At 49.3% G+C, this 12,417-nt stretch overlaps 6 protein-coding genes across 6 annotated transcripts; 4 read left to right on the forward strand and 2 right to left on the reverse strand.

Moving 5' to 3' along the window:
- Positions 1 to 41: 41 nt before the first annotated feature.
- Triagg1_9740 (uncharacterized protein) lies at positions 42 to 519 on the forward strand (the record flags this gene model as incomplete). Its single annotated transcript, XM_062904731.1, has 4 exons — positions 42 to 52; positions 115 to 169; positions 240 to 322; positions 423 to 519. 4 exons carry the CDS (start codon positions 42 to 44, stop codon positions 517 to 519), a joined length of 246 nt encoding a protein of 81 aa, XP_062751310.1.
- A 729-nt stretch (positions 520 to 1,248) lies between these two features.
- Triagg1_9741 (uncharacterized protein) lies at positions 1,249 to 2,388 on the reverse strand (the record flags this gene model as incomplete). The annotated part of the gene is made up of 1 exon (XM_062904732.1): positions 1,249 to 2,388. The coding sequence occupies one exon, from the start codon at positions 2,386 to 2,388 to the stop codon at positions 1,249 to 1,251; it is 1,140 nt and encodes a 379-aa protein (XP_062751311.1).
- An 837-nt stretch (positions 2,389 to 3,225) lies between these two features.
- Positions 3,226 to 4,473, forward strand: Triagg1_9742 (uncharacterized protein; the record flags this gene model as incomplete). Its single annotated transcript, XM_062904733.1, has 3 exons — positions 3,226 to 3,802; positions 3,867 to 4,069; positions 4,126 to 4,473. The coding sequence occupies 3 exons, from the start codon at positions 3,226 to 3,228 to the stop codon at positions 4,471 to 4,473; spliced, it is 1,128 nt and encodes a 375-aa protein (XP_062751312.1).
- A 1,412-nt stretch (positions 4,474 to 5,885) lies between these two features.
- Positions 5,886 to 8,353, forward strand: Triagg1_9743 (CAZyme family GH15; the record flags this gene model as incomplete). The annotated part of the gene is made up of 8 exons (XM_062904734.1): positions 5,886 to 6,019; positions 6,080 to 6,399; positions 6,485 to 6,928; positions 6,987 to 7,418; positions 7,478 to 7,501; positions 7,555 to 7,737; positions 7,796 to 8,008; positions 8,076 to 8,353. 8 exons carry the CDS (start codon positions 5,886 to 5,888, stop codon positions 8,351 to 8,353), a joined length of 2,028 nt encoding a protein of 675 aa, XP_062751313.1.
- An 803-nt stretch (positions 8,354 to 9,156) lies between these two features.
- On the reverse strand, positions 9,157 to 9,999 carry Triagg1_9744 (uncharacterized protein; the record flags this gene model as incomplete). Its single annotated transcript, XM_062904735.1, has 1 exon — positions 9,157 to 9,999. One exon carries the CDS (start codon positions 9,997 to 9,999, stop codon positions 9,157 to 9,159), a length of 843 nt encoding a protein of 280 aa, XP_062751314.1.
- A 663-nt stretch (positions 10,000 to 10,662) lies between these two features.
- On the forward strand, positions 10,663 to 12,082 carry Triagg1_9745 (uncharacterized protein; the record flags this gene model as incomplete). The annotated part of the gene is made up of 3 exons (XM_062904736.1): positions 10,663 to 10,968; positions 11,131 to 11,246; positions 11,326 to 12,082. 3 exons carry the CDS (start codon positions 10,663 to 10,665, stop codon positions 12,080 to 12,082), a joined length of 1,179 nt encoding a protein of 392 aa, XP_062751315.1.
- Between the last annotated feature and the right edge of the window lie 335 nt (positions 12,083 to 12,417).

Below are 12,417 nucleotides of genomic sequence, written 5' to 3' on the forward strand. Positions count from 1 at the left end.
AGCCAACCAGTGCATCCATCACCCCGACAACCACCGCCAACATGTTGATCAAGTGAGAGATCTCGCCCGACCCGAGAGTGATGCAAATAGGCTGACAGAGCATACGACTTGCAGGGTGCGAACTTTGACCGGCAAGGAGATTGAACTCGACATCGAGTTGGACTACAAGGTATACACGCACTCACTACCTACCGCTATTCCTGCCATCAGAACCGACGACTGAATCATATTGCGTACAGGTCTCCCAGATCAAGGAGAAGGTGGAGGAGAAGGAGGGCATCCCGCCCGTGCAGCAGCGCCTCATCCATGGCGGCAAGCAAATGTATGGATTCCACGCCCCCTTCCATCGAGCGATTTCTCCCAAAAATCCGAAGCCAACGGGGGAGAGAGTGACACCATAGCTTACTAATTCTCGGATGCAGGACCGATGACAAGACCGCGGCCGAGTACAACCTTGTCGCCGGCGACACTCTGCATCTCGTCCTCGCCCTTAGGGGGGGACGGCACTTTCAAGTATGAGCGACGGAAGCGAAGCGAATATGTCGAACATGTCTCTAAGGGAGCCGAGAGGAGAGCGGTAGATGGGAGGGGAGAGAAGGCAAAAATGAGGAAGGGCCTTCATTTTTGTGGTTGATATACGGCATCTTGCTGCCGGTTACGTTGCGTACATTTAGTCATTTGATAGATTGAGCTACATAAATCATGACAAGCTCTCCAGAAAGCTCTATTGTCGCGGAGCGTTCGTTTTGAGAATGAATGACGTGGATAGTGATTTGCGGCAAATGGATTGTGAATAGATACTCGGACTTGAACTGACGAGAACACAAGCAAACTGATGACGTGCATGACGCAGCTGCGAATCATAGCAAAAGAGAGTCTTTACATCTGTTCAAAACGAAGACCTTGAATTGATTGAAGCACACATGATATAGTAAGCACTGCTTGAATCCTTTCCTACCTGAACACTTTCCCGCTTGTCTCTAATAACTACACGCAGCTTTGTGGCAGTTTGGCGATGTCGGCCATCTCGCATTTATCACTGCTAAAAGAAAGAGATGGTAAAAAAAAAACCCCCCCATTATTCCTTTATTCAAGCTAAAATCTCTAAGCCTCGAGGGCTGTACCAAAACTCCCTTCACCATGCAGTTGGTATGGGCACATCTCGCCCCAGGTATCAAAAGAGAAAAGACAACGCGAGAACGCAACAAACCTCCACGACAAAGGAAAAGAACACACCAGCCTTTCACTCTATCTCCGCTTGGGTCGCATGAAAATGTCTACAGCCTTGCGCTTGCGAGGAGCCGAGGCAGAGGCTGCCGCGGCCTGGTGTTGAGTTTCCACATTCGCTAGAAGCTCCTCAACCGACTGAGGTGAGCTTCCTTCATCCATGGGTGGGGTGGTACGCGTCTCGGGTAGGTGAGTCGACGAAACTTTTGTAGGGCCATTTGACGGTTTCGACTCTGGTGCTCTGGTGATGACTGCAGGCTTGGTAGGAGGCTTGAAACCTCCAAACTTTCGCTGGAGGGAGCTAGTAGGTGCCTTTGGCGCGGCCTTGGCAGCGGCTTTGGGAGTAGGTTGCTTTGAATCGGCCAAATCGTCGTAATCGCCCTCGCCGCCTTCGTCGTCTTCAGAATCGGAGACAAAGGTAGCCCGTCGTTCAAATTCTTCCAGGGCAGCTTCCAGGGGCGAGACCTTTGTAGGTTCCTTGGGGGCTGGTCGATATGCTGGCTGTGCAGCCCTTTTGTGGTCATTGATCATGGCCGTTGGGGCTTTCATGACGATGGGACGTCTCGACGGAGCTTTGATGGGTCGTGAAAGGGAACCGTGGATGTTGGCAATCTCTTTGACCTCACGGCGGACCTTTCGCATCACGCTTGCTCCATTTGCAGTCTTTGTGCGACTACCACCACCAAACATCAGGGCGTTGGAACTACCCTCACGGGGGCCGGTGTATCGTCTGATGGCAAACTTTGCAGAACTGGGAAGAGCTTTGCCGCTGACAATCTTGCTGGTGTTTTTCTCCTTATCTTGGCGGAGGCCGGCGAGGGCGGATTTGAGCTTGTTCTCGCTCTCTTGAAGCGCCGTGTCGTGCTCATTCTTGTACTTCTCCCAGACCTTGTACCATTTCTTGGGGTCCCTTGGCTGGTATGCTTTGGTTTTGGATTCCAGGGGAAAGTCGCGCTCGATGAACTTGAGCCATATCTCTGCAGTCTGGCCTTCGATTTGAGGTGAATTGAGTTCAATCTGTCGGAGTTGAGCGGCATTGTCCACCTTGATTAGAATTTCGCGGACAGTCTCGTAACTGAGAAAGCCGATGTTGTCGATATCTCGGATATTCTTAAGGCAGGCCATGATGGCAAGTTCTCTGAGTGATTTGACGAAAGACATGATGGGCAGGATGAGAATCGGGTGAGCCGACAACTTATATAGAAAAGTAAATACGGATGGGCACACAAAAGTGACTGGAGCTCTATGGGGCTTTTCAAAAAAGATTCAAAAAAGAATCAGCTGTTGATCAAGTAACAACGGACAAAGTGGCAGTGAACAGCTGGCAGTGAGTCCAAAGTGAGGCGGCGTCGATACGTGAGTAGAAAGTGAGGACCAGCGAGTGCCCTGGCGATTCGTGGCTTGAATTCTCCCACCCCCCAAGCCTATCAGGGCAGTTAATCCGACGCCATGCAAACCATCACGATAGTATAAGATGAAACCAAGGTTATATATGAGTCAAAGACTGGATGACGGAGATATATTAATGCGCGGTAACGAAATTGCTTGCAGTTGCTACGGTACTGCATCTGACGTCTATGGAAAGGGTCAAATCGTCAGCCTCGTGCACGGACCAGCACTGCATCCGCTAGTACCAAAGCTGCTGTTGCAGGTTGGCGGTGCAAGTATCAAGTACCGACACAGTATCGCAAACTGAGCTCAGGCATTTCGTCACTGTACACAGTGCGCAGCGACCTTGAGGGGCTCTACAGGCACTTAGTAGTCTGATAGTGTAGAGGAGCCACTGGAGCAGCCCTGCAAGTTTGGGAACCTCAGGCTAGCGCTGGTGCATGTTCTTTGTCACCACCAAGCTCCGGCCCACAGTGACGCCTGGTGCTTTGTTTTGCAACTTCACAACTCAACACGCAGCAGCTCGCCGACTTGCCGCAGCTCCTCCTTGTGCCGCTCCAATCGAATCGCCCAACACAAGATCTCGAACCTCCAGAAAGAAGACTCGAGATGGCCGACTCAGGGTTCGTCAAGTCCGAGTTCGTCAAGCCCGAGCCGGCGGCATCGCCAATGGCACTTGACGAGGACGACCTCTTCGAAGATGCCGGCGACCTGGATTTTTACGACAAGACAACTCCCGGAAACACATTTGAGACGCTGTATCTTGCGCGCGTCCCCAAGTATATGTGGGATGCTTGGATCAAGCTAACAGAGAAGCTGGGCGACGACGACGAGATCCAGATCGGCACGTTACGGACCTGGAACGAGCCACAGATGGACACAATGACTGATGGAAGCCCTCGCGAACTCACCAAGCTGCGCATGCTTCTCACAGCAAACACTCCCGAGCACCAGCTTCTGCCTCGCGAGTACGACCTGGAAATCCTCGACCAGGACGTGAATAATTCCTTCATCTTCAGCGAAGAAGATTTACCGGGGTTCAAATCCAAGAACAAGGCGCGCGCTGATGCTGCAAATGCCGGTATACCACTGGCTCTTTTACGATCAAGAGGAAACGGCAATTCCGAGAAACCAACCTACGATCGAAGGAGCAGGTACCAGCCCTACTACCGCAAAGCTATCCCGAGTATGTTGGCAATCTTCTACGAGGCAGGTATCCGCGCGGGATGCTAATGAATTTTTTTCCACAGAGAAGACGAAAATCTTTGGCAAGATTAGATATGATCTACGCGTCGAACCACGGAATCTTCGAGAGGAAGAAGAGCTCTTGGCGAAGCGTATTTTCGAAGCAGAAAACTCCAAGTCGAAGCTTCAGATCATTAGCAGAAACAAGGCATCTTCCATTATCAATCCTGGATCTGCAGGCTCTGTCAGCTGGGGAGGCAACTTCATTGTGCGTGTGCCTGTTCCCCGCTATAGTTTGATGTTGCTACTAACAAGCCCGATTAGAAAAACGCTCCCTCCACCGTCAAGCCCAAGAAGGGCGAAATTCTCAAGGCAACTCGTATTCCGAAAAACCAGCTTCTCGATCTTATTTTCGATTGTTTCCGGCAATATCAGTATTGGTCAATGAAGGCGCTGCGACAGAGAACTCAGCAGCCGGATTCGTACCTACGCCAGGTCTTGGAAGAAGTTGCCGTGCTCAACAAGAGCGGCCCGTTTGCCAACCACTACTGCTTAAGTGAGGCATATCGAGATAAGGGTGGTAACGATGCCAAGGAGGCTGCTGCGGAGGCGGAGGATGACGGGGATGACGATGAGGGAGAAGAAATGGAGGATGTTCTGGTTATGCAATGAACGCTTCTTCGATATGCCCTTGCCTATACTTTGACGAGGCAATACATATATAAGACACCGAGGGGTGTTTACATCTCAAAGGAGGAGGCGACGAAAACAATTAATTTTGAAAACAGGGTCGACGGTTGTCAACTGGCGTTGGGGCGTTGGGATATTGGGTTCATGCCGCCTAGAGCATTTGATACCCTTCATGATAGATGATCCTAGCTAAGGGGATAGATCAAATCAAAGGATTATGACTGACTTTCACTTATAACGCCTATTTACTGCTCTGTTCATATGGAGCTTGGGATCAAGAATTAAAGACGAGAGCTACCTAGTCAAGGGGAGGACAGAAAACCTGAGCTGAGAAGGTTTTGAACATCTACGCGTTGAATTATACACCTGTTCTTGAAGTATCTGCTACTATATCTATGTTTCTCTAGTAAATGCTACTAAAGTTGTACAGCAATATAGTTAGTCAAATTCGAGTGCATCTTGCGGTTTTGCTCTTCCAGACCTCGGCTTGCTAACCTAGCCTTGTAGTTCAACTATTACATAATAGTCATATAGAGCAGCACGATATCGATTTGCCCGGTTTACTACAAGCAACAAGCTCTTGATTGGCCAGCCATTGTTTGTGGTGTCTCGGAAGTAGCGGCGCTTTTTTCACCTACGTCATGTCAGAATCGATCAACCCGGGGTAAGCCATCAATCTTAATTACGGACTGCATGCCATCGCCGTGATAGGTTACATCCAGATGGTCAATTCAGGGACGGTAATATTTGATCACTTTGATCGAAATTGCCTCCTGATATGCTTGCTTTTTTGTGTCTCCCCATATAAGTACATACATCTTGAGCTCGGAGATACAGATGGATATCATGGTAGCATCATGTCTAGTACGTCATTGACGAGCATCAGTCGAGACTTCTGCATCAGCGAAACTATGGGAGTCAGCTTGATCCTTCCTTCCCTAGCTGCCATTCTGTGAATTGCCGTTCCCAAGATAGTCGCAACCTTGAGGCCATTGGTTGCAAACCCCTCACTGCCCAGTACTCAGCCCCAAAGTACTCTGCACATAATGATAGAGCTGGTGGTCGTTAGTGTTGTCGGTGATGACCTCATACCGGTGTTAACATTACCAGCAGTTCCCACTACTTTGGTGGACATGCTCGTAATGTATTTCCACCTCGTGTGGCAGGTATTGGAGACTGGTGCTATAATAGAACGGGAAACCGCGGTTCCGGGGTGCATTTGCTCTCTCATCGAAGCGCGGCCTTTTGTGAGAGAGAATCTACCTTACCTATAGTAAACAAAGCAGACTCGACTCAACCCAGAACATATCGTGAACATACTGTAAAGTAATACAGCCACCAACTGCTTCGCTGAACAACTGGAACATACCAGATCGATACTACCGGCCTGCACAATGGCGATGCATTCCGCAACCAACCGCCGTGCCCAGTCGGGCGGGTATCTTCCCATCGAAGACTATGGCATGGTGGGCAACATGCACACCTGTGCTCTTGTTGGCCTTGATGGGAGCATTGACTTCATGTGCTGGTGAGTCTTCAAAGGCCAACCCACAATGCCACAGGCCATCTTATATTAAATTCGATCCAGGCCTGATTTTGATTCGCCGTCTGTCTTCTGCCGCCTTCTTGACAAGAACAAGGGAGGCTACTTTAGTGTCTCTCCGCCTCATGATCTCGGGTGTACCACTAAACAGCAGTATCTGCCCTCCTCGTGCATTTTACAGACCAGGTACATTCACGAGGAAGGCGTCGTTGATGTCGTGGACTTTTTTCCCAGGCCCAAGAGCGCCAAAGTCATGACTAAAGGCTACAAGCAGAATGCCTATCGTGAGGCCACGAGTGTGCAAGAAGAGTTGAAGAAATGGACCGTCCGGCGTGTGGAGTGCATTCGTGGATCCTTGCCTGTAGGTATGAAACACTGTCATTTCTCACTCGAACGATCTTAGGATCATTTTGAACAAGTGTAATCGGGCTGATCTAACAACTACCGCAGATGTTGAAATATTCCCTGCTTTTGGCTATGGCTTACACCCTCATGAGACAACACTTTTACGAGCCACACACACATCGAATGATCGGCAAAGCAAGATCGGGTCTTTCCACAGCCAGGATGTTAAACTTCAGCTTGATGTAGCCGTCGACAACCAAATGGGGCATAATTATCCAGACATCACTTTTCAAAAAGTCAAGAAAGAGGAGATGCTCGGAGAGGGCTTGGTATCTCGTTTTACTCTCACTGCTGGCCAATCCATTTCATTCATTTTAAGGAATGACATCCCCGATCATGTCGCCGAAGTTATCACGGACGAAATCGTGGACCACCAACAGCACGATACTCAGATGTTCTGGTACAACTTCATCACCCAGTCCAAATACAAAGGGCGATGGAGAGAGGTGGTGGCTCGGAGCCTTATGATTTTGAAGTTACTAACATATGGTAAACTGCTATGAAGAGCTACAAACTATTAGAAGCCCTGCTAATACGCAGTATGTAGAACCAACCGGAGCCATTATTGCCGCCCCTACCTTCTCCTTGCCCGAAGACATAGGTGGCGTGAGAAATTGGGATTATCGTTTCTCATGGGTTCGGGACTCGAGCTTTACTATATATATTCTTCTTCGCCTTGGATTCAAAGCTGAGGCAGACGCCTACATGGAGTTTATCATGGAGCGCTTCACCCAATCCATAGGGCCAGATGGTGGATTGCCCATCATGTTCACAATTCGTGGGGAGACTGACATCCCTGAGATCACCTTGGATCACTTTGAAGGCTACCGAGGTAGCGCTCCCGTCCGCATTGGTAACGGCGCTGCTTTCCATCTTCAATTTGATGTATATGGTGAATTGATGGATTCCATCTACTTGTACAACAAATATGGAAAGCCAGTATCGTGGGATATTTGGTGTGCTGTTCGGCGAATGCTTGGTCTGTATCGTCCGTCATTTTATTGCCTATTACGATTCGCTGACTTCGTTGCCTGGCAGACTATGTCTTGACCATTATTGGCAGTAAGTACACTGCCAAGTTACGTGTCCTAGACAGGTGAACTGACCACGTGTAGAAACCGACATGTCCATCTGGGAAGTGCGAGGTGATAAGCAACGGTTCACCATTTCACAAGTCTTCCTCTGGGTGGCATTTGATCGTGGTCTTCGGCTTGCAGAAAAGAGATGTCTCCCATGCCCCAACAGAGCAAAATGGCTGGAAGCCCGCGATAGCATTTATGAGGAGATTATGGAAAAAGGTTAGTAACCATATCTGTCTTGCTTGACAATCAACCCTCCATTCTCACTACACCCTAGGATACAACAAAGAGATGAAGTCGTTCATCCAAAGCTATGAAGCTAATACTGTGCTGGATTCGTCCATTTTACTTGCGCCTCTTGTGTTCTTCATTTCCCCAAGCGACCCTCGTTTTACAAGCACGCTCGATCGAATTATGCTGCCACCAGAGCAAGGAGGATTAACGAGTACCGGGCTGGTGTACCGATATGACACTGATGCGTCAGATGACGGTAAGTCGTGGGCCAATATTGAAATAGAAAGTTCGATGAAGCTAACCATTAATCTATTTTGTCAAAGGCGTTGGAGGAAGAGACGGAGCTTTCTCGATCTGTACGTTTTGGCTCGTTGAAGCCATGACCCGTGCAAGCATCCACGAACCCAAGTATCTTCCACGAGCTTTGAATCTTTTCCAGAATATGCTCCAGTTTTCGAACCACCTGTCCATGTTCTCGGAAGAGATTGCTCGAAGTGGTGAGCAGCTAGGCAACACACCACAGGCTTTTAGCCACTTGTCGCTTATCAGTGCGGCATTCAACCTTGACCGCGTGTTTGAAGGATGGCAAGATTCTCACTGATGTATATCTTCCGAGTGGCGGCGAAGCTTTCAATCGTGTCAATCAATTTATTCTGTATTCTTATCCCCCGATGCCTGATGGAAAGTTCAAATACCAATTCTAACATCTATATATTTGTGCACCTGTCGTTGATGCCTCTGAGGTGAAGTTACATGCATCTCATCTGAATAATCAGAAAAGAAAAGAAGAATCTCATATCCAAATCTCTCCATCTCGCTTTCTTGATTCAGTAAAATCCCATTCCTTGTCTAATTCTGTACAGATGGCTCCTCTAAGATGGCAGATAGCTTTCGCCGCTGATAGATTGGAACGACATGCTTGACCGCATCGTGGCTCTTCTTATCCGGCTGTAGGTAGCGGCTACAGAGCACTTCGCCGCTTCCACTGGAACTGGTCCGAATCAATGTGATTTTAGGGCGTGATGTGACACAATATTCGCATTTTGGAGGCGAAATTCTTGAGCGTAGTTGATGAAAGCGACGGTCCATCTCGTCATAATCATTGGTGCTGCATGATTTGAGACTCCGACTCCGGGGTTCGGTTTTGTGACTGGGAGGTGACAGGAGGTAGGTGGTAGACATTGTGCCTCGAAATTTTATGTGGAGTGAGATTCCGAAAGATAAAGGTTTCGATAAAGGTTGGCAATCTCAATGCAGAGAAGCAGCCGGATGCAGAGAGAGATATAGCTTGACAGGCGGAATGTTTTTTGGCTTTGGCAAGATGAGTGTGGTCTCAGCGGGTAGTTATAGAATCCGGGTTAGCTATTCGCCTGGATCTAACGGCGCCTCATATTCCTTTATAGATCATGAGGTTTTGGAAATACGGTCTAGGGTCTGGCTTTCCAAAATCTCACGAAAGTCTCGTGCCCAAAAGATGTTTGCTCCGTCTTCGGGGTGGCCGACGTGCGGGACGCGGATGCCAACTCGCTCGAGTGTTTGCATGAGCGACGATGTGGCGTCGGCAGATATGACAATGCCGTGATGGGCAAGGAGACATTCCATGTCGGTAGTTGAATCGCCAAAGTAGACGGTCGGATGAGAGGAGTGCTCTTGTGTAGAGATGAGTTGGTTCAGTGAGTTGGCCTTGTCCCGCGAAGTGGTTAACCTGACGCCGTCGTTGAACTCGTCAGGGCCTTGGATTGTGCCGTCGGCGGAGATGCGGTTGGTGATGATGGGGATATTGTGCGGATGAAGCACGCCCTCTATAAACGCCCTGGACCAATTCACGGAGATGACGGCAACATGCCACCCATTCTCCTGCGCCAAGTCAAGCATTTCGATGAAGCCGTCTCTCACGACGATGGAGTTGCTGCAAACTTGGTCCCTGCCCATCTGAAACAGATCCTGGCTCGTCAGTCCGCTGAACAGGCCCGACTTGTCGACTCTATCCAGCGACGCATTCTCCGTGTCTGTGAGACTGGAGAGGTAGGCGAGTTCCTGGCTAGGCGAGCAGCGCTCGTGCGAAGGCGGCGTGAAGGCGTTTGCAAAGGCCTTGTGGTCATCGCCGTACGCTTGGACGATGTCGTCCCATGCTGTTTGTAGATGTTTGTCGTTATGCTGGGATTGGAAGGAGATTGCGGACTGGGCGAGCTGAAAGATTGTGTCTTTGACGGTGATTGTGCCGTCGAAGTCGAAGATGAGATTCATGGCGTTTTGGCTTGGTGGGGATGGTTGTGAAGCTGGGCGGATGGTAATTGTTGTTGCTGATGTTCTTGATTGATGGGCAAATGGATTGAAATTTATGCCCGGTTCGTATTGGTAATAAATCTTGTGATTGTATGGAGGAGGATGACGCAAATGAGGGTGATGGATCGGCAGTTGCGTCAAGATCCGTTGGAAGCCGGAGTGTAGAGGGGTCACATGTTGTCTCATGTTGTTTCTTGTTTAGCCATCTTTTGCTCTATGTGTGCTACTGAGCAGCCCTTTTTGAGTCAAAGTAACTTGTAACAGCAGAGCTTTCATTTCATTTCCTTTTTTTGCTTGTTGCTACTATTGTATTTAAATCCACTTGTTTCAACGATGGCACTCATGCATGACTAGTCTGTCTATATATCTCCTCTTTATATAGTAGCATCGTTAAATTACATTGTTTGGATTGACTGTATTGTCGTATCTCAACCAATCAAAGATCATTAATAACATGAAAAAACTTTATATACAGAAAAATATCATGGTGCCACGATGTTTGCTTCTATATCTATTTCCATGTACAAGCAGCTCTCACTCCCTATCATAGAACCCCTGCACTGTATCCCCGTCTACCAAATCACGTGCACATACCAAAGCTCCCCCGCTAGACCTGGTCGGCACATGTACATGTACCTTGTCCATCTCCAATCGCAGTGGCGCTCCAACGTATCGAATCGTAGCTTGCTGGCAGGAAAGCAGCACAGGCCAGATTCGCCAGATCGCATTCGTCTCGCTTCTTCCACCCGCAAACCCCAATTCTCCCTCTATATTCCAGTGTATTCGCAGTTATACCTACAAGATGGTAAGAAGCGCAGCTCTTTGCAGCTCCTTCCCCCCTCCCGTTGCGCAATTCTCGAGGTGGCTAACCAAGGCATCTTCATCCAGGCGGCGCAGGTCATCTCCAACTCCGGCCATGATGATATGATCGTATGTCCGACCTCTACCGTCCTTCACCTCGATCCCGCATGATATCGCTATAGAAATACGCTTCGAATCCTTGCTGTCCTCTCTCACTCTCTCTCCATGGCTATCCTCATTTATGCGATAAACAACAAAGAGTGCGCTTTGGCTAACTAATACCGAATCTAGCATGATGCTGTTCTCGATTACTACGGACGAAAGCTGGCGACCTGCTCAAGCGACCGAACGATTAAGATCTTCGAGATTGAGGGCGAGACACAACGTCTAGTTGAGACTCTGAAAGGGTGAGATGACGTCTTGCCTTGAACATGCCGATACTATTGCCTTTCCGCAACACAGTCACTAACATGACGTTCCATTTAGTCACGAAGGTGCTGTATGGTGCGTTGCCTGGGCGCATCCCAAGTATGGCAACATCCTGGCATCGGCCGGCTACGATGGCAAGGTCTTTATCTGGAAGGAACAGGGCGCCCAGAACAGCCAGTGGCAGCGAATCTACGACTTCCCCTTGCACAAGGCCTCGGTCAACATTGTCTCCTGGTCTCCTCATGAGGCAGGCTGCCTCCTCGCCTGCGCATCGTCTGATGGCAACGTCAGCGTCCTCGAGTTCAAAGACAACAGTGTCGACCATGTCACATTCCAGGCGCACGGCCTCGGTGTCAACTCCGTCTCCTGGGCCCCGGCCACCTCACCTGGCAGCATCGTCAGCAGCGCCCCAGGCCCTAGTGCTACCGGTAACCGACGGTTCGTTACCGGCGGTTCTGACAACTTGATCAAGATCTGGACTTTCGACCCCGCTACGCAGTCATACAAGCAAGAGGGTGAAGCGTTGACGGGCCATAGCGACTGGGTTCGCGACGTTGCGTGGTCTCCTACCGTCCTGCAAAAGTCATATATCGCATCAGCTTCCCAGGATAAGACTGTCCGCATCTGGACGTCAGACCAGTCTAGCGGCGGCCAGTGGGCAAGCAAGCAACTCAACTTTGATGCCCCTGTTTGGCGTGTTAGCTGGTCCTTGAGCGGCAACGTCCTTGCTGTTAGCTGCGCGGACAACAAGGTGTCCCTGTGGCAAGAGAATCTACGTGGTGAATGGGAGTGCGTCAAGTCGATTGAGGAGTAAGACGAAGAACAAGAGACGAGAAAGAAATGCGAAAATATTTGATATAATGATATGGCGTCTGTTGGTGAGCTAGGTGTCCAAGGCAAGAAGAGAAAAAAGAGAGGAAACAATGATGGATAGGATAAGTCGATTTACCATACGTGTACTATCCCATGAGAGAGCGCAGCACTGCGGATACGATGCCAACGCCTAATGGCGAACTGGTCACGTTAGATGGAGCCATTATGGTTACATGCAATAATTCTTTGGAGAAGCTTTTACATAGAGATTAAGCACCAACTTTTCACTTTGAGCCAAGAGACATAAAGAGTTTAACATGGCCGCGATACTGGATC

The sequence above is a fragment of the Trichoderma aggressivum genome, assembly GCF_033847375.1.
Source record: "Trichoderma aggressivum f. europaeum strain CBS 100526 chromosome Unknown scaffold_058, whole genome shotgun sequence".
Taxonomy (NCBI): domain Eukaryota; kingdom Fungi; phylum Ascomycota; class Sordariomycetes; order Hypocreales; family Hypocreaceae; genus Trichoderma; species Trichoderma aggressivum.